Here is a 27,002-nt window from a genome sequence, read left to right on the forward strand (position 1 = left end):
ATGGATATTTACCCAATTCACTTTCACCGAATTAGGCACTAATCCCTGAAAATTTGAACTTCATCTAAGCCATCTCTAAACTTAAGGGGAAAAAAGGCAGTTTGCCATTTCTTTAACAATTGGCAATGAAATCCACCACCCTAGCTATGAGGGAATAGCACATATCTTTGACAAAATGTTGACTGTGTTGAAATAGATGTCTTAAACTATTTGCCTCATTTTATATTATGGCAAATATAAAATGCACGCTATTCCATGTTGTCACAGTGATCGCTGCTTTGTGATTCCTGGTAAATTTACCCATTTTCATACAAATTCCAAGCCAGCCATGTTTCCAAAGATGCATGTAATTAGCCTGTATGATGCAGCAATTTCATGAAGATGACATCCTTGCATGCTTCCATTTCATATAAACTCGAACATTAAGCAGGAAGCTAGAGGATATGTGGCTTGTGACCTTGGGTAATCACTGCTAATAATCCCTGATAACAAGCTTGACATCTGAATGAAATGCAGGGCTCAGCAGTTGCTACTAAACGTAGTTCCAATTATGATGTATTATTGTTTTCATTCCCCTGGAAACCCAAGATCAGGTAATCAGAAGTACCTTCTATAAAACAAAGCAAACATAAGACACTTCTAATACTTATAAATCAATTGTAGTATAACTTTTTAATCAGACTTCCAAAAGTATTTCATGTTGTTTTTTAGTCTAACAGTCCTGCATATTCTTCCTAGTTTCATGGAATAAAATATAATTCTCCAAGGCCATCCTCATCACCCCAACATCTACCATTGACTGTCGTTCCAGAAATGATATTTTTTAAACTAAATTATTTGTATGTAATGTGGAGTGTAGACCCCACCTCTCCTTATCACTTATTTTCCTGACTAACATTACACTTACCACCTTTTGTATGACAGCCACTGAGATGTACCGTGGTTTAGATGTTCCACATTTCTAAAAATTTTGTTTACTTTTTTTTTACATCTAAAACCTTATATTAATCAGTTGTTACGGGCTAATTGACTAGGGCAGTATGTGAATTCATATTGGCCAGATGTAACTCTGCTCCCCGGCTTACAAAATGTTGGTGATTCATTGTCAACTTATACACTTTAAATAGTAAGAAACATATTATAGTAGTCTTTCTATAGGTATATGCTTATAGTGTGTGTATGTGTGTGTGTGTGTGTGTGTATATCTTTAAAGCCACAACAAAATTGCTATTTAAAAATGTTTTAAACAACTTCTGTATATACACACATTAAAATAGAAAATGCCAATTTAAAATAAAACTCCAATTATTAAGTGCAAATCAGTCCAGACAAGGAGAGAGCATTTTCAACTTTATTTGGTCTTATTTTTACCTATGTATGTTACTCTTAGTCATACAACTGTTTGTATCTTAAGAATGCTAAACTTCAAAATTGACTTACTCAACATGAAATAAATAATGATTCTAAGGTACTCCACATTCTTTGAAGAAATTATCTGATTAGTCCCTATGACAAAAACAGAACCAAACCTCTGGATCTCTCTAACAGTAAACCCTGAATCTCCATTGCCAATCTAAGATGCTAAACTTAAAGTTATTAAACTAAAATTCTCAGGGTTTCTCACAGTTGGTTGCTTGGTTAGTTGCTTGGTGTGATTTTATTTGGTTTTTTGACATGAAAACCTCTTAATGGGACCATTTTAAAATAAAGGAAATCAAGAGACAGAGGAGCATAATAACTTGCCCAGTATTATACAGTGAGATTACAAAGAAAGTAACTTTGGCCTACAAATTCCAAAAGCTGGAAACTAGCTGCTGTTACCTTTCAAGCTAATGGAAACCTAAGGAATTCTTATTTCTGATTCAGGCTTTAAGAAAAACAGAGCTTCAGAAGTAAAAATATTCTGTATAATAATGTGTGAGGAATCAAGAAATTATTCTATTTACTTTTTATTACACAAAGTTATATTGTTCTGTCCATAGACATGATAATGATACAAGTCTCATATTATGCCTATGTTGAAATTTATTTAGGATTACAAATTCATTTTTCTTTCATGATTGTTAATCTAGGTTGCATAAAAGCTATACTAACTTAACATGTGTAGCAGATACAATATCTAAAGGCTCATCACAACATAGTATAAATATATATATAAAGCACCATCCCAAATCATAAAGTAAAACTTACTTTGAATGAACAAAGTGCGTTCATATTCCACTTTAACAATGTTCAGCAGTTCCCAAATTTTGAGTGTAACCGATAAGCTCATTTGAATAATTTAAAACAGATTTTACACTGATGGCATATTGATTTATCCTTGATATATAAAGGATATATAAAGGATTCTCATTGCGTTCATTAAACCATCTAAAAATGCCCTAACAAATGGAAACTCCATTATGATCTGTTACCAGTGAAGAGCATGATGTCTTATTTCCTTGGAGGTTTTCAGTTGATTTCCTCCCATAACATAAAAATGATATCATGGAAGGCTGAGCAAATAAATAAATGGACCTGAAATAGCCATATTTGCCAAAGCATTTCATTAGTGGACATCTTTCTTTAAGTGATGCATTTAAGTAAGCAACACTCCTGTGTTGATAACTTATAAGCCATGCGGACTTGTCTCCAGCCTGTGTGTTGTCTTGTTTCTACAGAGTGTTATTGTAACCCTTTGGGCTCAGTCCATGATCGTTGTAATGGCTCAGGATTTTGTGAGTGTAAGACTGGAACAACAGGGCCTAAGTGTGATGAGTGTCTGCCGGGAAATTCCTGGCACTACGGCTGTCAACGTAAGTAACTCTGGGAGCTGTCCTCTGCTTGCTGCAGCATGGCTGATTCTGCTTGTCTAGGCCGGTGCGTGCAGCTTCTCAGAGCAGAAAAAGGCCCAAACCGCTGACAAGCTTTAAAAACTACATAATGCCTCAGGCTATGTATAGGAGAGAGAGCAATCCATCAGCTGTCCAGCTGGCTCCTTTGAAGCCCATCTTTGTCCCCTCTGATGGCTGGAGAAACTTATACTGAAATACTGTACGCAGATCCATATACCTGGCCAGACCATAAATTAAGTGGCACAACAGGGACCCAGCTTAGAAATCCTTACCGCAAAATGAAGGGTGATGTGTATGTAGTTAATATATTTCTTGAACTACCCTGGAGCTCCAGAGTTCATAAATTAAATGATATCTGCGTAACTTATTACCACCCTTGTATCATACCCATCACTGAATCTGAACCAAAAACCTAAAGGTAATAAATCTAAGGGATATTTAAATGCCAGGATAAAATAAATGGTGAAAATCAATATTGATTTTAAGCCTCTGAGGTTAGGCACCATGCAGTGAGCCTTAGACAGATGACATTTGGTTCAGCCTCATTTCTCTGAGGATTATCAGGCGTTCTTAAAAGCTTGTCAAGGCAGGTGGCATGTTGGTGTATTCAGGGAACAGAAATTTTAAAATCTGAGCAGAAGCTTCCTTCTGTCATTCATAACCTTTTTTTGCATTTTAATTCTGCATTAACTTTCTTCTATCTGTACACAGTCAGCTTACTAATATTAAAGAGCCACCAGGCAAAGCCTCTGGAAGAGCGCAGTCCAATACAAAATCATGCAAGCCACACATGTAACTTTAAATGTATTGTTATCCACATTAAAAAAGTAAAAATAAAGAGAAGTGGATTTTAATAACTTGTTTTATCAAAAAAACCCTGAAATACTATCATTTCAACATAGAATTAATGTTAAAGTTGTTAAGGATATATTTTACATTTTTCATAGTCCTTGAAATCAGATGTTTAAAGCTTACAGAACTCTTAATTAGAACTAGTCATATTGCAAGGCTTAATAGACACATATGTCTACCATATTGGACAGCACAGCTCTAGAGGTTTTTTGCTTACTTTTCACTTGAAAAATCGTCAGCATGCAGGAACTATCTAAAGCAGGCTTCTACCAGGGATGTACAGAATATTTTATTTGCTACTTATGGAATGTATAGTTATCTGGAGGCTACATTTCTACATATTATGAAACCAAAGTGAAATTTACTACCATACTAATGCCATGGGCAGCAGTGAACTATGGTGATAATTGAGAGATTTGGCATTGAGCAGGCCAAGGTTAGGATTAGGATCTAGAAGCTAGAGGGTGAGCATCTCCAGCCATGCTGGAGAATCATTAAAAGTGTCAAATAGTGAGAAGTCAGGCAGCACTTCTGCACATAAGCTCTGGATAAGGCCATGGTTTTAACGTTGTACACACTGTAGGTTCCCAGAAAGTACCTGAGAGGTCTGAATGAGTTTGGGATCCCAAAAACAATGTGAGGAGCCAGGACTCAGAGGATAAGTCATCAGTCCTGGAACATCTAGATGTAGAGGTCCAAAGAAGGCTGACAGTCAGGAGGAGAGAAGGAGAGACAAAGGAAGGGCCGAAACCAGCACCAAGATTCAAAACATAAGGAATGAGGAGACTTTATAATGAAGGCACACCTTCTCAAAGGGAAAGTCTCATGTAAACTACCTGATGCAATAGGACCTACTGAATGAGTTCCTGAAGTGTAATCAGGGAAAGACATTGGAGAGGAAAATTAATCAAGCCTTAGAGGAAATGTATGCCAAAAGAAGGGCCTAACTTGATTTTTCTGTGTTAATTTCCTGGAGTAATATAAAAAATGTAATGTCCTCAAATTTTTCCTTCTGGCATTGGAAGACTGGATTTAAGCAGGGCCCTACCACATAAAGGCTGTATGCTGTACAAAACCCTCCATGCCTCAGCTCTAGCACCTTACATCCTTGGTATGTAGATCAGTGAGATTATAAGAGTAAATGCTTTATCCTCTTGAGTATTTCTTTATTATTTTTGTTTTCAATTTTATTTTATTTTTTTATACAGCAGGTTCTTATTAGTCATCAATTTTATCCACATCAGTGTATACATGTCAATCCCAATCGCCCAATTCATCACACCACCACCCCCACGCCCCCTGCCATTTCCCCCCCTTGGTGTCCATACGTTTCTTTCTACATCTGTGTCTCAGTTTCTGCCCTGCAAACCGGTTCATCTGTACCATTTTTCTAGGTTCCACATATATACATTAATATACAATATTTGTTTTTCTCTTTCTGACTTGCTTCACTCTGTATGACAGTCTGTAGATCCATCCACATCTCAACAAATAACCCAATTTCATTCCTTTTTATGGCTGAGTAATATTCCATTGTATATATGTACAACAACTTCTTTATCCATTCATCTGTCGATGGGCATTTAGGTTGCTTCATGACCTGGCTACTGTAAATAGCGCTGCAGTGAATATTGCGGTGCATGTGTCTTTTTGAATTATGGTTTTCTCTGGGTATATGCCCAGTAGTGGGATTGCTGGGTCATATGGTAATTCTATTTTTAGTTTTTTAAGGAACCTCCATACTGTTCTTCACAGTGGCTGTATCAATTCACATTCCCACCAACAGTGAAAGAGTGTTCCCTTTTCTCCACATCCTCTCCAGCATTTGTTGTTTGTAGATTTTCTGATGATGCCCATTGTAACTGGTGTCAGGTGATACCTCATTGTAGTTCTGATTTGCATTTCTCTAATAATTAGTGATGTTGAGCAGCTTTTCATGTGTTTCTTGGCCATTTGTATGTCTCCTTTGGAGAAATGTCTGTTTAGGTCTTCTGCCCATTTTTGGATTGGGTTGTTTGTTTTTTTGATATTGAGCTGCATGAGCTGTTTATATATTTTGGAGATTAATCCTTTGTCCATTCATTCATTTTCAAATATTTTCTCCCATTCTCAGGGTTGTCTTTTCATCTTGTTTATGGTTTCCTTTGCTGTGCCAAAGCTTTGAAGTTTCATTAGGTCCCATTTTTTGATTTTTGTTTTTATTTCCATTAATTACTCTAGGAGGTGGATCAAAAAAGATCTTGCTGTGATTTGTGTATGGTGTTATGGAGTGTTCTAATTTCATTCTTTTACATGTAGCTGTCCAGTTTTCCCAGCATCACTTATTGAAGAGACTGTCTTTTCTCCATTGTATATCCTTGCCTCCTTTGTCATAGATTAGTTGCCCATGGGTGTATGGGTTTATCTCTGGGCTTTCTATCCTGTTCCATTGATCTATATTTCTGTTTTTGTGCCAGTACCATGTTTTCTTGATTACTGTAGCTTTGTTCTATACTCTGAAGTCAGGGAGTCTGATTCCTCCATCTCTGTTTTTTTTCCCTCAAGACTGCTTTGGCTATTCGGGGTCTTTTGTGTCTCCATACAAATTTTAAGATTTTTTGTTCTAGTTCTGTAAAAAATGCCATTGGTAATTTGATAGGGATTGAATTGAATCTGTAGATTGTTTGGGGTAGTACGGTCATTTTCACAATGTTGATTCTTCCAATCCAAGAACATGGTATATCTCTCCATCTGTTGGTATCATCTTTAATTTCTTTCATCAGTGTCTTATACTTCTCTGCATACAGGTCTTTTGTCTCCCAAGGTAGGTTTATCCCTAGATATTTTATTCTTTTTGTTGAAATGGTAAATGGGAGTGTTTCCTTAATTTCTCTTTCAGATATTTCATCATTAGTGTATAGGAATGCAAGAGATTTCTGTGCATTAATTTTGTATCCTGCAACTTTGCCAAATTCATTGATTAGCTCTAGTAGTTTTCTGGTGGCATCCTTAGGATTCTTTATGTATAGTATTATGTCATCTGCAAACAATGACAGTTTTACTTCTTCTTTTCCAATTTGTATTCCTTTTATTTCTTTTTGTTCTCTGATTGCTGTGGCTAGGACTTCCAGAACTATGTTGAATAATAGTGGGGAGAGTGGACATCCTTGTCTTGTTCCTGATCTTAGAGGAAATGCTTTCAGTTTTTCACCATTGAGAATGATGTTGGCTTTGGGTTTGTTGTATATGGCCTTTATTATGTTGAGGTAGGTTCCCTCTATGTCCATTTTCTGGAGAGTTTTTATCATAAATGGGTGTTGAATTTTGTCAAAAGCTTTTTCTGCATCTATTGAGATGATCATATGGTTTTTATTCTTCAGTTTGTTAATATGGTGTATCACATTTATTGATATGCATATATTGAAGAATCCTTGCATCCCTAGGATAAATCCCACTTGATCATGGTGTATGATCCTTTTAATGTGTTGTTGGATTATGTTTCCTAGTATTTTGTTGATGAGTTTTGCATCTATATTCATCAGTGATATTGGTCTGTAATTTTCTTTTTTTGTAGTATCTTTGTCTGGTTTTGGTATCAGGGTGATGGTGGCCTCATAGAATGAGTTTGGGAGTGTTCCTTCCTCCACAATTTTTTGGAAGAGTTTGAGAAGGATGGGTGTTAGCTCTTCTCTAAATGTTTATAGAATTCACCTGTGAGGCCATCTGGTCCCGGACTTTTGTTTGTTGGAAGATTTTTAATCACAGTGTAAATTTCATTATTTGTGATTGGTCTGTTCATATTTTCTATTTCTTCCTTGTTCAGTCTTGGAAGGTTATACCTTTCTAAGAACTTGTCCATTTCTTCCAGGTTATCCATTTTATTGGCACAGAGTTGCTTGTAGTATTCTCTTAGGATGCTTTGTATTTCTGCAGTGTCTGTTGTAACTTCTCCTTTTTCATTTTGCATTTTCTTGATTTGAGTCCTCTCCCTCTTTTTCTTGATGACTCTGGCTACTGGTTCATCAATTTTGTTTATCTTCTCAAAGAACCAGCTTTCAGTTTTATTGATGTTTGCAATTGTTTTCTTTGTTTCTATTTCATTTATTTCTGCTCTGATCTTTATGATTTCTTTCCTTCGGCTAACTTTGGGATTTGTTTATTCTTCTTTCTCTAGTTCCTTTAGTGTAAGGTTAGGTTTTTTGTCTGAGATTTTTTGTTGTTTCTTGAGGTAGGCTTGTATAGGTATAAACTTCCCTCTTAGAACTGCTTTTGCTGCATCCCATAGGTTTTGGATCATCATGTTTTCATTGTCATTTGTCTCTAGGTATTTTTTGATTTACTCTTTGATTTCTTCAGTGATCTCTTGGTTATTTAGTAACGTATTGTTTAGTCTTCATGTGTTTGGGTTTTTTACATTTTTTCCCTGTAATTCATTTCTAATCTCATAGCATTGTGCTCAGAAGAGATGCTTGATATGATTTCAATTTTCTTAAATTTACTGAGGCTTGATTTGTGACCCAAGATGCGATCTATCCTGGAGAATGTTCCAAGTGAACTTGAGAAGAAAGTGTAATTTGCTGTTTTTGGATGGAATGTCCTATAAATATCAATTGAATCTATCTGGTCTATTGTGTCATTTAAAGCTTCTATTTCCTTATATATTTTCTGTTTGGATGATGTGTCCATTGGTGTAAGTGAGGTGTTAAAGTCCCCCACTATTATTGTGTTACTGTTGATTTCCTGTTTTATAGCTGTTAGCAGTTGCCTTATTTATTGAGGTGTTCCTATGTTGGGTGCATATATATTTATAATTGTTATATCTTCTTCTTGGATTGATCCCTTAATCATTATGTAGTGTCCTTCCTTGTCTCTTGTAACATTCTTTATTTTAAAGTCTATTTTATCTGATGTGAGTATTGCTACTCCAGCTATCTTTTGATTTCCATATGCGTGGAATATCTTTTTCCATCCCCTCACTTTCAGTCTGTATGTGTCCCTAGGTCAGAAGTGTGTCTCTTGTAGACAGCATATATATGGGTCTTGTTTCTGTATCCATTCAGCAAGCCTGTGTCTTTTGGTTGGAGCATTTAATCCATTCATGTTTAAGGTAATTATCGATATGTATGTTCCTATTACCATTATCTTAATTGTTTTGGGTTTGTTTTTGTAAGTCCTTTTCTTCGCTTGTGTTTAACACTTAGAGAAGTTCCTTTAGCATTTCTTGTAGAGCTGGTTTGGTGGTTTTGAGGTCTTTTAGCTTTTGCTTTTCTGTAAAGATTTTGATTTCTCTGTGAAATCTGAATGAGATCCTTGCCAGGTAGAGTAATCTTGGTTGTAGGTTCTTCCCTTTCATCACTTTAAGTATATCATGCCACTCCCTTCTGACTTGTAGAGTTTCTGCTGAGAAATCAGCTGTTAACCTTATGGGAATTCCCTTGTTTGTTATTTGTCCTTTTTCCCTCGTTGCTTTCAATAATTTTTCTTTGTCTTTAATTTTTGCCAGTTTGATTACTATGTGTCTCGGCATGTTTCTCCTTGGGTTAATCCTGCCTGGGACTCTGCACTTCCTGGACTTGGGTGGCTGTTTTCTTTCCCATGTTAGGGAAGTTTTCGACTATAATTTCTTCAAATATTTTCTCGGGTCCTTTCTCTCTCTCCTCTCCTTCTGGGACCCCTATAATGCAAATGTTGTTGCATTTAATGTTGTCCCAGAAGTCTTTTAGGCTGTTTTCATTTCTTTTCATTCTTTTTTCTTTATTCTGTTCTGCAGCAGTGAATTCCACCATTCTGTCTTCCATGTCACTATCCGTTCTTCTGCCTCAGTTCTTCTGCTATTGATTCCTTCTAGTGTATTTTTCATTTCAGTTATTGTATTGCTCATCTCTGTTTGTTTGTTCTTTAATTCTTCTATGTCTTTGTTAAACATTTCTTGCATCTTCTCAACCTTTGCCTCCATTCTTTTTCCGAGGTCCTGGATCATCTTCTATCATTATTCTGAATTCTCTTTCTAGAAGTTTGCCTATCTCCACTTCATTTAGTTGTTTTTCTGGGGTTTTATCTTGTTCCTTCATCTGGTACATAGCCCTCTGCCATTTCATCTTGTCTATCTTTCTGTGAATGTGGCTTTTGTTCCACAGGCTGCAGGATTGTAGTTCTTCCTGCTTCTGCTGTCTGCCCTCTGGTGGATGAGGCTATGTAAGATGCTTGTGCAAGTTTCCTGATGGGAGGGACTGGTGGTGGGTAGAGCTGGCTGTTGCTCTGGTGGGCAGAGCTCAGTAAAACTTTAATCCACTTGACTGCTGATGGGTGGGGCTGGGTTCCCTCCCTGTGGGCTCTTTGGCCTAAGGCTACCCAGCCCTGGAGCCTACCCGGGCTCTTTGGTGGGGCTAATGGCGGACTCTGGGAGGGCTCACACCAAGGAGTACTTCCCAGAACTTCTGCTGCCAGTGTCCTTGTCCACATGGTGAGCCACAGCCACCCACCGCCTCTGCAGAACACCCTCTAACACCAGCAGGTAGGTCTGGTTCAGTCTCCCCTGGGGTCACTGCTCCTTGCCCTGAGTCCCGATTCGCACACTACTTTGTGTGTGCCCTCCAAGAGTGGTGTCTCCATTTCCCCCAGTCCTGTCAGAGTCCTGCAATCAAATCCCACTAGCCTTCAAAGTCTGATTCTCTAGGAATTCCTCCTCCCATTTTCGGACCCCCAGGTTCAGAAGCCTGACATGGGACTCAGGACCTTCACTCTGAAGGTTTGTAAGTCACCCACCTAGCAGTTATGGGATTTGATTTTATTGTGATTGCGCCCCTCCTACCATCTCATTGTGGCTTCTGCTTTGTCTTTGGATGTGGGGTATCTTTTTTGGTGAGCTCCAGTGTCTTCCTGTCAATGACTGTTCAGCAGTTAGTTGTGATTCTGGTGTTCTCACAAGAGGGAGTGAGAGCACGTCCTTCTACTCTGCCATCTTGGTTCCAAAAACATCTTGAGTATTTCTTGAGTACCTACTATAAATTAGGTATTGAGCTTGCAGTAGAGGCTAAAGGATAAAGAGAGATAGCTGCTTTGGACATGTAGACATGAAGTTCACAATCTGGAGTGAGAGGCTGACAAGCTCCTAACAGTTAGAAGGTGATTAGAGCCAAGCACTATGTGCCTGATTTTAGTGAAGCCCAGATGGGGAGTAAGGCTTCCCAGAGAGGTGACATTTGTTTGAGTACTCTAGTATTAGTAGATGCTTTCCAGGATGGAACTTCTTAGGCAAAAAGTTACATTAGCTAATGCACTATGTTCCAGAAATATCAAATGGTTTTGATATGATTAGAGGGTAAAGGGTGTGTGTGTTGTGTACGTTGAGAAGGAGGGAAAATGTTGAAGAAGCATCCAGAGAGCAGATCTTGTAGTTTCTTGAATGCCAAGCTACGAAGTTTTATCTCATCAGAGAATAGGTGTGAGGACCATCATACAGGGGACATATGGGATCCACCATACCGTTTCAAGCAGAGGAAAGGATAAAATTCTGTTTTAGAAAGATTATTCTGACTACTCTGTAAAGGAAGGACTGGAATAGGGTGAGACTGGATTTACTATATAAATTTCACATATTTCAAATACACCTTTGAGCACACAATCTTTTATCTCATTCTGAAATCTTCTTTTCTTTCCTCGACCCACCCGCACAGGACTGATATTCTGTGTTAAAATATAGAAATCCTTTTGTCAGTTGGTAAATGGCTATTGCATTAAAGTCCTTAAGTGCCTTCCCTAGGATCTCTTAGATGCCCCCCAAGATCTAGCAACTAACAGGGTAATACCTGTCAGTGGTGTGCCTTCAGCACCAGCTGGTACTGGTTACCAGTACTAGAGCAGGTATTCATACTAAGTAGTTAGTGCTTGTAGGTTGATAAATATTTTTCATATCATTCCTTTGTCTGCATATACATGAATACATTCAAAAATCCCTCTCAAATCAATCTCTCTCTCCCCTCCCCAGTCACTCCCCACATCACATGTGCACTCGTACACACATGCATGTGCGTGCACACACACACACACACACATGCTTCTGCTTGCCCTGAGTTGAACCCATCCTTGGGTTGGCCACATTATTAGTGGCAGTGATATTAACCTGGCAAGAAGAAATCAAGGCCAAGAAGAAACACAGAGGTCAACTAGGGCTGATAGCAACATTCGCAGCAATGAGCAGGGATTAAGTGCACATTTAGGTAAGCGGGGCCAGGAAGGAGATGTCATAGGTATCAGGACAGAGTCCAAGGGATCCAGACACAGGGTTCCAGTCCCCCAGAGGACTGGCAAGAGGAGCAATGTGGAACTGCAGTCCAAAAGGACTTGGATTTGGGAATAGAAAATAAAGAAAGAGATTCAGTTGCTGACACTGTCACTTACATCCTATGAATAGAACTAAGTGAGTAAACACTTAGGCTCTGGAGTCATACAGACCCGGGTTTGAATCCCATCTCCACCCCTTACTACCTGCAGGACTTAGAGGAAATTACTTGGGCTCCCTAAGGCTAGTTTTTCATCTAAAAATTAGGATAATACTAGGACCTAACACATATGGTAATTGTGAAGATTCAAGGAAAATAATGTGGAGTTCATGGTCCATAGTAAGATCTCAATTATTATTAGTTAGTTCCAAGCACAAGTTGATTTGTCAAAGAATGAGGTAAGAATCCATCTTTAAAACTAATTGTAAAATGATAGTGCAGAAAGTGCAGCCAGAATGGCCACTATTGAGTATCAAATTGTTGACCTAGGGGATTCTAAAAATCCCTTGATCAGAGACAAGACTAATTCAAGTGATTGAAACAAAGGTGACCCCAAAAGCAATTGTGTGTCTTCAGCTGGGGAAATCAAGAACTCCAGGCTCATTAGTGAACTTTCTCGTGAGGGGGCCACTGATTGTGTGCACCATGAATGTAAGCTGGTCTCTCTGACAAAAGGTGAAACACTTGAAAACCATCAGAATGAGTGGACTTTAGACAGCATGGAACGTGCAATTCAGGAAAGAAAGCAGAAATAAAAAGATTTCAAAGAGGACAGACAGAATCAAACTTAGTATTGGGGTTGCTCCACAGAAGAATGAGACTGAGGAGAAAGAGATTTTTTTTTAAAATGCACCCCCTTTGAAATCCGAGAAGAGGCATGAGCCACATCCCAGAGAATAAAGCTGAACCTTCTAAAGAGAAAGTAACATTTCGTGCTTCACACAAAATATGGTTGGTTAACCTGCATTGGAAAATAATGGAACACTTGTTAATGGCACCAAGAAGACTAGACATAGGTCAGGTGTGTGACTTTTTTGGTTTGGAAAATGAAATAGGAATACTCACACATAGAACCAGTGGGGCTAATGAGGAGATGTATTGTCTTCCTGGTGAATGTATAAGCTACACTGGAATATCATGCAATGTTTATTAAAGCCAGCAATTTCCCCACATTTTTACCTAATTTATATGAATGCTAATGGTGCTTTCAGAAGAACTTATAGTATGAATATTTGGGTTAAAGTCAAAATATATCATGACATAGCTAAATGTTATGATTTGGAAGATAACAGAGTATGTAGGAAATCAAGAACTAAGCACACATAACAACAGGAAGGCTGAGATTAAGTTGCTGGGCCATGGTCTATAGTATCAGAATATGTGTTCTTGGAAGGGATCAGTACATATATTACCAAGAACAGGAAAACATGTATTTAGTAGGAGGCTCAATGGCCTGATCAAGAAGATTTTTCAATTAAATTTGAGAGGAATATAGTGAAAATACCCTTATAAAACTGTAAAACCAGACACTGTGGCAAACCACAAAGTTAAAAAAAGGCAACAGTTATTCTTAGGAGAAAAATAAGAGAACGTTTGGGGAACAAAATTCCTTGGCTTAGGTGTATCCCTTCCTAGTGTTTGCATAATAAGTATATTTATTTTTTATGCTGCTGTAGAAAATCATCACCAATTACCACAAATGTAGTGGCTCAAAACAACACAAATATATTTTCTTACAGTTCTGTATTTAGAAGTAAATAAGGGTCTCACTGGGCTAAGATCATGGTGTCGACAGGGATGCATTCCCTGCTAGAGGCTCTAGGGGAGAACCTGTTTCCTTTCCTTTTCCAGCTTCTGGAGGCTACCTGCATTCCTTGGCTTGTGGCCCCTTCTTCTACCTTCAAAGCCAGGAACTTTCCATTTCTCTGTGCCTTTCTTCCATCACCACATCTTTCTCTAACCACAGCCTGGATACAAGTCTCCACTTCTAAGGACCCATGTGATTAGAGTGGAGACACACAGATAATCTTTCCATCTGAAAGCCCTTTTGTCATGTAAGGGAACAGGTTCCAGGAATTAGGATATAGACATCTTTAGGGAGCCATTTTTCTCCACCTACCACAATAATCATCAAGAATACCAGCTTTTAATGCCAGGGATAAATATGCAGGTATTATGGAGATGGAATGTAATGAATGCTTGCAATAAAGATATTCAAGGGTAAAACTTTGAAAGAAATACATAATATGATTAGAAAGGAGAGATGTATGTCAAGAAGGTATAGACTTGCACTGTGAATTAGAGACAGTGAAATATTTTTCAGTGAAGATCAAAGATCTTATAGAAAAGGTATTGTGACTGTATATTATAGATGATACAACCATTTAGAGGATATAGATATTGTCCAAAGCCAAATTAAGAAATCTAAATGCTCTGTAATCTTCCAAAATGGGGGAATTCACATATCAAGGTATCTGCTAAAAGCTGTTTCCTGCTAATTGTTGGCTTGCATTGATGAGAATTGCTTCACTCAAAAGAGTGGAAGAAGCAGTCAGTGAACTACTAGTATCACTTATTGGTAGTAGGGAGATAACAACGTCACATAAGAGACCAATGCTATTATAAACCTTTAAGGGATACTGTCCCAAACCTTCAGAAGAATACAAAATATTCTTGGGGGGAAAACATAAGATCTTAGACCCTCTTTCAAACACAAAAACACACAAGTTAATTTTTTAAATAAAATCACAAACTGTTTCCAATAGACTACCTAGAGAAAACTGGGAGACTTCTAAACTAACCAACATGGCTATATGAGGATTTCTTATGAGCTTTTGGTGAACATTTATTAAGTCCCTACTATATACTAGGCACTGTGCTACAAATTAAGGCTATAAAAACAAACTGCAAAAATGTCGAATGGTGTAGAGCTGTGTTAACAAGTTGTTCAATTGGCAGATATGTGGGAATCTTAGCTTCCATTCAAGTTCAATTCCATACAACATTTTGTCATGAGTGGCTAAGAAGCTAACACAATTTCAGACAAAGCAAGGACCAAAACAGTTTTAGTCCCCCTGACACATGCCCTGGACAGCCCACAGCAAGAGTCCAGTCATCGGAAAAAAAAACATTTTAACGAAGCATTGGCATAGGAGGGTTCTGTCTTTGACGAAGCGTTTTTCATATGAAAGAGAGTTTTAAAAGGCTGGTAAGCATATGATTTAATGTGTTACAGTTGTCACCCAGTTTTAGAGGACTATTATGTAACAGAAGGACTTGTTATTTCAGGAAGATAGAATAGGGACCAGTGGGTAAAAAGAGAGAGTTGGGTTTTCAGCTTTGTATTTTCCAACAATTATTCTCTCCAGCTGTTTGAGAATATACAGTAGAGTGCCTTGAGTTATAAATCCCCAGACTCTGGAAAAGCTCAAACAGAAGTTGAGTGGGCTCCTGTGAGTGATACTTTTTGGCGAGTTTCTGCTTAAAAGAAAAGTCAAGTGAAAAGACCTCTAGGGCCTCCCCAACTTTCCAGCTCTGACTTTCGGACCAAGACCATGGGGCAAAGGGAAGGTAGAGTGAGAGACCCAGCTCAATTTGTATTAAGAACCCCAGTTCAGCTGCTCAGCTGTCCTCTGTAATCTCCTTACCAACAGACAGACTCTCATACTCTCACTAGTCTTGTTCTCAGTCCTCACTTCTGGTTTCCAAGAATCAGACTTAAGACTTATATAACTTCTTTTTTCTAGAGATTAATTGGTTCCCATCATAGCTTTTCTGCTACCATAGTTCAGGGGGATTTCTTTTTCTTTCTTTCTTTCTTTTTTTTTTTTTTTTTTTTTGGTCTGGGATTAACTTCTACAAGGCTGACGACTTGTGATCATTAAGATGATGCTTCCAATTGCTTCTCTGAGATGAAGATTATACCTCCTTGGGCAAATACCTTAAACCTAACTTGTAATTTTTCAATTGCTCTAGTCGGAGTCTCCTGCCATTTGCTGTGTTATGCTGAAATGTCCAGTTCACATTTTACCAGTTGCCCTCCCATGTTGAATCCATTGACAGGTGGCATGTCACTTAAACATGGATGTCTGTGATGCTTCAGAGCATTTGCAATCCTAGACACATGATTTCACTCATTTGGTTCTTATATCTCTATTGTAAAAGTGAATGGCATCACCGAATCCAAGTTTTTAATTTCCTTGCTGTCAACTTGAACACCAGTCTCATTTCCCTTGCTGAGCACCACATACATAACAGTGATGAAAAATAAATACTTGGAAGGGCACTTGATGTTACTGTTTTCAACTCCTAAGTGTGGGAATGAAGTGCTCGTTAAATAGAACCAGTAGGAGCCTCCCAGAGGTAATTTAGAAATGAAAATATTAGAAAGAAGGGAGATAGAAAGTGGCAGTTTGTAGGTATTACAGATATGCTGGGTTGTCCTCCTGGGGGGAAATGGCTCATTTTGTCAGCTAGAAGAGCAAACCCAGGGTTGCTCCCAGTTGTGAAATTTCTCCTGATTCAGCAGAACAGTGCCAAACTACTCAGTCATGCTAATAGCCATCACTTTCCAGTGACAGTCCTGTTTTCCCTTCATTCTTTAATTTGGGATTGATAGGAAAATCCACTGACCTCTAATACATCAGGGACCCAATGCCAGCTATGAGCAGAGGAGTTGGGGTTAACACTTACACTGTGGAGAGTGCTCTAATGCTTCACACCACTAATGGCTCACTCGGAACCACCACAGAAGCAAAGGCTAATGGAGCAGGTTGAAAGAAGTGAGTTTTTCAGAATGCCCTTCACAGTAGGATCATATCCTTATACATTCAAAACCCGAGGCTCTTGAATTGCTGAAGCTCAGCATAGAACAAATACAAATAGTGGACATACTAAGAGCAATTCCAGTCTCCCTCCTGACATTCTGAGATTTGCCTACTACTCTGCTAACCTGTGCTCAGCTTAGAGAGGGACCTCAGTTCTGACCTGGCTGGGCAACTTTCCATACTACCTTGGCAACCCATGCTAATTTTCACCCCTTTATTTGAAGGGAATCTTGAGAATGACAAGTATGCACAAATTATACCATTTCACACTGTAGAACCATTCAAGTTTAACAGTGAAAGTTGTGTGAAAGGCCAAAGCTCATGAAGAAAGGCAGGTACAGTTGTATCTACTAGTAGCCCAGAATCAAAGCAGCCTATCTGATAGTGAAATGATCAGAAGGCCAAGCAGAAACACAATACATGTAGTTATTTCCTTACTTTAGACAGTGCCTAAGTGGAGTTTCACCTTGAGCCATTCTTTACACACTAGTGAGTGTGTGTGTGTGAAAGAGAAAGAATTTCAAAATCTTCTAAAGTTACATAAAGAAAATATCTAAGTATGAAAATCAGCTCAATTGGAAAAGGGCCAACCCACCTGAAACTTGTAGGGGAATAGGAGTCAGCCCAGTGACTTGATCTGGGTGTGACTGTTACCACCTCCCCAAGGGATGTTTGCTCCACCACTTCAGCCTTTCCTATGCAGCTCCTCCTGTGAAACTCTAGATGTGGTTTGGATGTTCTAAGGCTCCTTCTTGTTCTGAAATTCTGTGATCCTGAAGTCTCAAAAATGGTCTGACCTATTTCCATATGCACCAATTTTTGAGGAACAGTAATTATTTTAAAATAATAAAAATTGTTATTTACTGTACACTTTCTATGTGTCAGGAACATGTATACATTATCTCATTCTACCAGGGAGGTCATTTTTTCCCTTATTTTGTAGACAGCAAAACTGAGACTTAAAGAGGGTAATTCCCCAAGCCAAACCCCTGATAAGTGGCAAACCAGTGAATATTTATTGCTAATTGAGTTGCTATTGCATTTTTAGGATTTTGTCATTTTTACTCTGCAGATGGAGACAGAAGCTTTGGTGATTTATTCCAAGAGTCAGCAAACTTATTTTGTGAAAGGCCAGATAGTAAGTGTTTTAGGCTTCCTGGGCCAGACAGTCTCTGTTGCAACTACTCAATTCTGCTGTTGTAGCCTCAAATCAGCCATAGATGACACTGAAATGAATGAGTGTGTCTGTGTTCCAATGAAACTTTATTTGCCGACACTGAAATTTGAATTTCATATACTTTTCACGTGCCATGAATTATTATTCTTCTTTTGATTTTGTTTCAATCACTAAAAACCTTGAAAACTATTCTTACTTCATAGGCCATAGTAGACAGGACGCAGGCTGGATTTGGCCTGCAGACCATAGTTTGGTTTATTTTAAACTCACACAGCAGTTAAAAATGAAGAAACAGAGGACCTCTTACATAAAATGGAGAGAATATGAAGCAGGAAGCAAGAGAGAACATTAAAAAAAAAAAAAACAACCCAAACCATGCATTTCATTAAAATGTTTCCTCTATCTTGTTATGAGTATCACAGGAAGTCAGTCTACTGATTCATATTTACCAGGCCCTAATTGACCTTAAGAAAAATGTTAGGATTTTCAGAAACATGAAGGCTTTGACCATATAATTTCCAGAGCAAGATCACAGACATAGTCAGTGCCAACTGTTTAAAGGCTTACAAGCCAGCCAAGTCAATTTTGCATCAATTTAGTACAATCAGCAACTAATGAAAGCAAAGTCAGAGTGGCCATAATACAATCAGGATTGCTCATGTTGGTGTGAGGAATCGTTCTGTTGCATTCTGCAGGAACAACCCATCACCTTGAATATCAGCAAAAAGCTCTGCTAAGGGAGAATCACAGTAATAATACTGGCTACAACATTAGGGGCACAGGAAAAAAAAATACATACAGAACATATGGAGAATTTATTTTTTTATCAACTTTGATATCAGGCGTAATTATTCTGAATAAAGTTCTCATCAGTGCTGTGAACCCCTGCCTTTTCTGTCCAATGCTCTTTTGAGCATGAATGAGTCTATCGAATCCAGGATATTTTAAATCATGTAGCTCTACCTACAGGGATGGAATGTCATGACCCATCTCTATTTAAGTGCTACATGCTTTCCATCCCATCTTTGTCAAGTTTTCTATTTTTAAAAATTACAGTCAACCTTCAGTTATCTGTTGCTGCAAGGTGTGGAGAAGAGGTATGTGTAAATATAGGGCAATTGATTACCTTGATGTAAATTCCAGTAAAGTTGGATTTCATCTGGAACAGGCACATAGACACAGAAATTCAGACCCACACATGGTTCATCTGTTCTGCGTCCAACCTCAGTCCCCACCTCATCATTTTGCTTCAAAGTCAAGATCATCCAGACATCGCTGGATATATTAAAAAAGAAACAATTGCTAAGATGTATTTTTAACAATATTCCTTCCCATATTCTGCAAAAGTATAGGATTAATATTATGTATTGTGGTTATTTCTTCTAAGCTATTATAGAACTCTTTGGGGGAAATGAGCATATGTCTCAAAGACAACACACTACAAAAATAAGGAAATATTGATGTAATTATTTTTAAGAATCACATGTAGACCTCTTTTTAATTAGTATTATTGACCCTATGGGCTTAGTCTTACATTAATCTATATGCTTCATCATGAAAATCAATAATATGGACAACTACATTGTTCACATGGATTTTGAGTGTAAAAAGACAGTTTGGGAGTTTACAGGAGGGCTTATTACCAAAAAATTTGGCAATATATTAGTGATGTAATGACAGAGATGACAGTCACTGCATTTTCAATGATTTTGTTGATCCAAATTTTACTAGTGCTCATGTGGAAGATACTTGGATATATTATGAGGTCTTTCATGAGATATCACACCCCTGTTCTTTCTCTTTTTTTAATGACATTTATTGTTTTCTTTCTAATTTTATAAGCTATACATGTTCATTGCAGACAACTAGAAATGCATAAAAGCATAAAGTAAAAATTAACAATCTCCCATAATCCCCACCCCCCAGAAATAACCATCATTAGTATTTTTATATATTTTCTGTCCGTGTCTACATATTTTTTTAATTGACCTATATCACTATGTTAGTTCCAGGTGTACAGCATAGTGATTTGATATTTCTACACATTTAGAAAATGATCACCATGATATGTCTAGTTGCCATCTGCCTGTTATTTCGTTAAAATGAAAATAAAGTTGCTGATTTTGCAACAGGGATGCTAAACTACTTATGGACATACAGATATAATGTATGAATTCTACCAGGTTATATCAGACCTTAAAATTTGAAGTCAGTTTTACTAAAGACTGTCTGGTGTCTTAGGATGGAGGAGACTATGCTTAACCTATTGATAGGCACATCTAATAAGACATGATTAAGTCAGTCATCTTCAATATGTTCTTCATATACAACAGATGAGATCGGATCATCCCATACTCTATAGAAAAACTCTGCCCTTCGTTTCATCTTTGGTTACTAAGTTCATTTTAACCAAGGTAATAGAAGGACTGCTTAACAGAGTCTTGCTAAACCTTTTGAATTCTCCTCCTCAGCAAACTAGGCTGGCTTTGGGTTCATGCAGTCACTCATTCACTCATTTACTCACTCATTTATGCATACTATCATTCACTTAACAAATAGTACAATACTAGTTATGTGTCAAGAATTTGTGCTAAATTTGAACACCAAGAGACAAATAAAATGTGATCCCTGGCCTCTAATAAGGGCTGACAGTACAAGAGAGGTGTCAAATCTGACAGTGCCTCACTCTTGTTGAAATCTGAGAAGACTGACTTCCAGTACCACTTTTCTAGCTCACTTTTCTGATCAGAGGTACCCCTACTTTGACCTATAACCTTAGAATCTTATATCTGAGTTGGCATCTCACAGATATCCTAGTTTAGCACTTAGGTTATAGGTTAGCTCTCCTAATTGCAATGAGGACAATGGTCACTATTTATTAAGTGTGTGCCATTTGCCAGGAACTGTGCCAAGTCATTTATACTGCCTTGTTTAATCTGCATAAAACCCCATTATCAGTTATCCCCATTTTACAGTTAAATGAACTGAGGCTCAGAGAGGCTAGGTAACCTGTATACAGTCATCTAGATTCTTACAACTTAAATGTGTGATCCTTCAACCAATAGCCTCAGCACCACTTGAGAATTTGTTAGAAATGCAGAATCCCAGGCTGCACCCTAGACTTACTGATCTGCATTTTAACAAGATATCAGGTGATTCATATGCACATTAAAGTTTGAGAATCAAAGGATGAGGTAATACGTATGGACTTAACCTAGGAGGCTGCCTTCAAAGTCCAAGTTTTTTTGTTTGTTTTTGTCACTTATTGTTCATAGAATAATGGTGGCTGGGAAATCAAGGGCATACATATGCTTGGAAAAATTTTATAAGGGCAGGAACTCATACAGTATCTCACGTCATCAGTTTTTACCTGCATGTATTCTACCAAATCATATTAAAATAAGGAGAATCATCAAAACTTAAACAAGTAGCCTATCTGTTTTCTTTCATCCATATAATTTAAAAGTGGTTAATATTTGATAGGTTAATAATAAATATTTTAATACAGTATATTGCATTTGGTTATAAATATATCAAAAGGAAATACAAAGTGAGTTCCAAAAGATAAACTTTTACTGGACACATGAAATAATAAAACATAAAATTTGATAGCAATTACCATCTAATCTATTCATGTTTAGAAACGTATTGAAAGAGAAACTCATAACTCAGTTAATTGTTATGAATTATTAATTGCTCATTTGAAAAGCGATGAGCAGAAATGCACTTGTTGAAAAACTTTCTCTGTGGCTTTAACCTTTGTGTCATTGGTTTTATGAGAACAAAAGGGAAAGAATGACAGCAAGATTCTAATCATCCAAAACTAGAAAGTGACAAGACTGTGAACATCTCAGTAACTATATAAAGGTTAATTGAGATTGAAATGAAATCGTTATCACTGGCCCCACTCCAGCATACTTAAGTGTGATTCTCTGGGGGATGGACCCTGGCATCGGTATTTTACAAAACCCTCTAGGCAATAACAATATGTAGCCAGGATTGAGGACCACACTTTCATTAATTATACATTATCAAAGAGATTTAAACCACACATGAATTTGACTCAGGATATTCTGAACCCTGTGAGATGCAAGCTGGGCTCCAGTCTGCCATCCCTAGTTAGACTTAGAGGCAGGAGGGCACACAAATAATGCTGATGCCAAAGTACACCAGTGCCAAATCAAATCTTAGAGACAGAGTTTGGGGTGAAGTAGAAAAGAATAGCTTTATTGCTTTGCCAGGCAAAGGAGGACACAACAGGGCTCCTAACCTCATATACTGTGTGTCCCAACCCTGGAGGATTTGGTGAGGGGTTTTACAGCAATAGTTCAAGGGTGGGGTTGCTGACAAGATTAGGGTGTGTGCAGAGCCTGAACTCCTTTAATCTGGTCTTGGGTAATCTCTTGATGAACTTCTCTGGTTCCTTTAATCTGGCCTCAGGTGGTCTTCTCTGGAATTAAGAATGATGACATCTTCCATTTGTTGGGTTTTAGTTCTAAAAAGAGCTCAAAAATATTGTTATGTGTATCCCTGGAGGTGGAACTAGGACCCTGCCCCAAGGCTGCACTATTGTTTCTTGGCTGTCCCTCCTTTGTCTCTGCATCCCCTCCTCCGTTCCCTGATTAGCAACTGTTGTCATAGTGTCAGGACGGCAGTGGTCTAAGGTGCCAGACTCAAGCTTCTGTCTTCCCTGATTAGCAACTGTTCAAATCTTTGGAACTTGGGGGAGGTCATGGAGGCTGGAGTCTGTTCCCTACAAACAAGAAACAGGGGATATGGGATGGCTTTCGTACCCAGGAACCCCACAGGGTCCTACTCGGTTTCAATGCCAGGAGCATTGTAAACCTTGGGTGGCTTTATAAAGATGTATTTCCTAGATGGCAAGTGATTTCTGATTCAAACAGGCAGACAGATCAAGAATACATCTGGATTTAAAGATACCTGATGTAAATAGCCCCTTCTTTCTCAAAAAGAATCAATGTTAGGAGTTTCTTTTGTGGAATGAAAAAACAAACCTTCAAAAAGTGGAAGCTTTTTTTTATTAACTAAATCCAGGGATTTATTGTTTACTGTCAGCAGCGTAACTGCTTTATAATTGATTTTTCTGAAGAGAACTGAAAACTTAAGCCACCTTAATTTCCTTTATCTTGACACACATGATTAGCGTTACTCTGAAATATATTTTGCCAGGTTACCAATTACCATTTTCTTAATGGTTTTACTGTTCTCTCCACTTATGTTGAATTTCTTGAACTCAGTGCAAGCCTTTTAAGCCCAAGGGATTTATTTTTAATTTTAATTTTTTATTTTATTTATTTATTTTTGGCTGCATCAGGTCTTCATTGCTGCATGTGGGCTTCCTCTAGTTGCAGCGAGTAGGAGCTACTCTTCATTGCAGTGCAGGGGCTTCTCATTGCAGTGGCTTCTCTTGTTGTGGAGCACAGGCTCTAGGTGCACAGGCTTCAGTAGTTGTGGCACACAGGCTCAGTAGTTGTGGCTCATGGGCTGTAGAGCACAGGCTCAGTAGTTCTGGCACACAGGCTTAGTTGCTCTGCGGCATGTGGGATCTTCCCGGGCCAGGGCTCGAACCCGTGTCCCCTGCATTGGCAGGTGGATTCTTAACCACTGTGCCACCAGGGAAGCCCCCAATTACCATTTTTTAAAATCCACTTCCTCACTGCATACTTGTCTTGATAAAATGTTTCTAAGACAGAGAGAAAGCTAGTGTATAAAGATAAAAATATGGCTGCTTTATTCCTGTTGATAGCTTTTTCCTCTTCAAAAATATTTTTGTATTCAGTTATGTTTTTAAAAATGAATGGGATTATTAAATGTATTAACATCTGTTAATTTTTAAATCTTGGGATAAAGAAGTAAGATTATGGGCAATGACAGAAATTTACAGATAATGAAACAAAAGTAATATGTGCAACTTAGACTAATGTGCCTAAATCCTTATAGATGCAATCAAATATTTTGTGTGCAAAAATGTCAGTCCTGTACCAATAGTTACTCTTATTTAGCCTCAATTTTCTCATGTAAAATGAAAATAAGAATTGTATCTACCTCGCTATCTGTGAGAATTAAATAATATAACAATATTTAACCCAAGTTCTGTCACACAGTAAGGGCACATAGTGAGATAATAAAATTATAAATGATGGTACCTTCCCTCAAAGTTTCATTGAAAATGCTGGGGATTGGGTCAATGAATTTAAAAAAGCAATCAAATTACAAACAAATGACATGATAAAGTGAAAGCTATGATAACCACGGCTGCTTCCTTTAAAAAAAACAAAAAGTCTAAAAATGAATGGCATTTAACACTTGTGTCATTTTTTTTTTGTGGTTATTTTAGGTTGTAATTGCCATGTGCAAATGCAAAATTTCAGTTAAGAGTTTGTCTAAAATCAGTGACTTTTATTTTGCAGCTTCCAAAAAGGGAAATAAAGCCCTTACAGTAAACTTTTATCCATTAAATTCACCCTAACCTTGGCAGCACTTCATCAATTTTAGGATCATCCTAAATCTTGGAAATTACCCTGTAATGTTAAAATGCCTGCCTGCTAGCTGGGTCTTGAATTATGGTGACCCCTAAACAAACTGAAAGCTAGAGCAGGTTCTGTACTTGGACATAAACCAGTATCTCAGGAGTGGTGGTTGGACAGTTATAATACACTGAGTCACCATCAGTGTACTTGACTATTTCAAGCTTGGTGACTGTTGACACGCTTATGGATTTGTATGTCAGAAATGTATTAAGCTCCTTCCTTTTTTTTTTTATCTTTTTATACTAAAAAGATACTCAAATTGAGGTTCTTACTTTGGAGGAAATAAGGTCGTTAATTTCTGCAGAAGATTAAAAAATAATAAGATGAGTAACAATTTAACCACACGTCACACTGCCCTTGAAGAAGGAAGGCTAAATTCTATAGTGAACCAAAAGACACTGAGGAACAGAGGATATGTTAATATTTCTGCAGCCCTAATAATGTCACTACAACATGTGAAAATGAGAAGGAAACATAACCTCCAAAGAGTAAGGAGAGTATGAGGGAAGTGTGACTGTCACTAGCTTACATGGGGCTCATTGTCAGGGTCAGCCAGTCTTGGTTTAGTCTGTTCATTTGAAATGTTCTGTCTCTCTACACACTGTATTGGCATATTACTTAATGTTTTAACATGAATGTACTAGTCATTGCAACTACATACTGAGTGGGGAAACACCAAGGGAGAGAGAAATGGTGTAAGAAGTACCACTCTGATGGAACATGGCAGGAGAGACCCTGGGTGGAGGGATTCATTAATAAATAACCAAATATTTATTGACCATCTTTTATGGACTTCACACCATGATAGTAAAAAAAAAAAAAGAAGAAGAAAAGAGAGAAAAAGGAAAGTTTAGTACAGCCTGCACCCTCAAGGAGTTTACCAAACTTAAGGAGGTTGAAATAAAGCAGATAAAATCACAGAGTAAAGCAGAGGTTTCCTGTCCAAAATATATAAGGTCCTCCTAATGGCTCTGGCTGTGAAAAGAAACTGGAAACTATTCTAGGTCTACTCTAGCTGAGTAACTCTCTCTTGTATAGTGGTTGGAATCCTGGCTCTGCTTCTTCCTGTGTATCTTGTTGAGCAAATTATATAATCTCTAAAACCTAAGGTTTTACTTCTCTAAAAGAGATGATTCCACCTCATAGAGTTGTCAGGGAATTAAATGAAATGCTTATAAACTACCGAGCATGATTCCTGGGACATAGTAAGCTCTATACATGATCGCTGTTTATTGGTACTGCTCTACTGTAAGCAAACCCCAGTAGGTAACAGGGAACCTTGATGAAGAGCTGGGAAGGATTTGCAACTGGCAATGAGTCATTAAACGTGTAAATGGAGATCCCAATCATAAATGCTGGTTTTTTTAAGCAATATTTGACATTAACTTTTGTCTGTCCAGTAGCCATCAGGGGAATGTGGGAAGTCTCTAATTATGGACAGAGACCTTAATATGGACTCCCTGATGCTCTACGATTCAATAGAGAATGGAAGTGTAGGAAAGATAAAAACCTGAAAGTTCTTCCTATATTCAGAGATACCTGATGTTGCAGGTCTGCTGGTCCTAGGGAAACGACTAAGATCTAGAGAGTACCTGAGTCCCCAGCCTTGCTCAGGATTTGTGAACACTTCCCTCTGGGTCCTCGGAGTGAGAAGATGATAGAGCTTCCATTAACTGTGATACTAGTTTCCGTTGCAAAACAATGGTCAGCATTAGCCATTTGTATAGTAGAAGACAAGTTCTCGCTTGTGTCTGCTTTCAAATTAGAACTGTATTGTTTTGTAAGACATACAGTGAACTTCAATTTGGTAAAGAATCTGAAGGTAAAGTTAGTATTTTCATTTCGCTTTAATCAAGAAGACAAGGCACTGCCTGTTCCTAGCCCCAAATTTAACATTAATACAGAAAATAACAATGATTTAGACATGGATTTCTGTCTAAAACTTCATCCCAAAACTGACAGTCCAAAAGGATACTGCAAACACATTTCTTTTCAAGAGAATACAGGAGTTCACTGGGGATCTTTTCTTTCCCTTAGCAGGTACCTAGTTTCCAGCTACAAAGGTATGAATTACTCACCAAAGAATACATTTGAAAACACAGCTAGAGATCATGACTGAAACCCCCCAGGTGGTCTCTTCAGTTCAGCATAAATCTATTTCTGTTCCTCTGGTGTATTTAAACTTTTCCTGCTGACCATGTCTTTCTTTTCAAGCTGCCATGCCTTTAATAAGCAGGAAAGATGAATGCCATATATGCAGGAGTCTTACAAATAAACACAGCCATAATATAAACACTTCATAAATTAAATTGCATTCAAAAATATTTCAATAATAAATATACCATATGCCATAAGCGTGCTTGGACATTTCACACATATTATTTCATTTATTCTCCCCAATAACTCTGCAAGGAAGTGCTAGTATACCCATTTTATAGATGAGCAAACAAACTCAGAGAGTTTGATTTGTTCATAGCAAACAGCTGGTAGGTGATAGAGCT

At 37.8% G+C, this 27,002-nt stretch overlaps 1 protein-coding gene across 2 annotated transcripts in view; it reads left to right on the plus strand.

Annotated features, from left to right (window-relative positions):
* The window catches only part of NTNG1 (netrin G1), a gene marked incomplete at both ends in the record, with an annotated part of 332,626 nt that overhangs the window by 280,940 nt on the left and 24,684 nt on the right, over window positions 1-27,002 (plus strand). For both annotated transcript variants that reach the window (XM_079697497.1, XM_079697498.1), the window contains one exon: window positions 2,661-2,795. In XM_079697497.1, coding sequence (XP_079553623.1) covers window positions 2,661-2,795 — 135 coding nt within the window. The remainder of the gene's footprint in view (window positions 1-2,660; window positions 2,796-27,002) is intronic.

This window comes from Hyperoodon ampullatus (genome assembly GCF_949752795.1).
Source record: "Hyperoodon ampullatus genome assembly, chromosome: 2".
In the NCBI taxonomy this organism is placed as follows: domain Eukaryota; kingdom Metazoa; phylum Chordata; class Mammalia; order Artiodactyla; family Ziphiidae; genus Hyperoodon; species Hyperoodon ampullatus.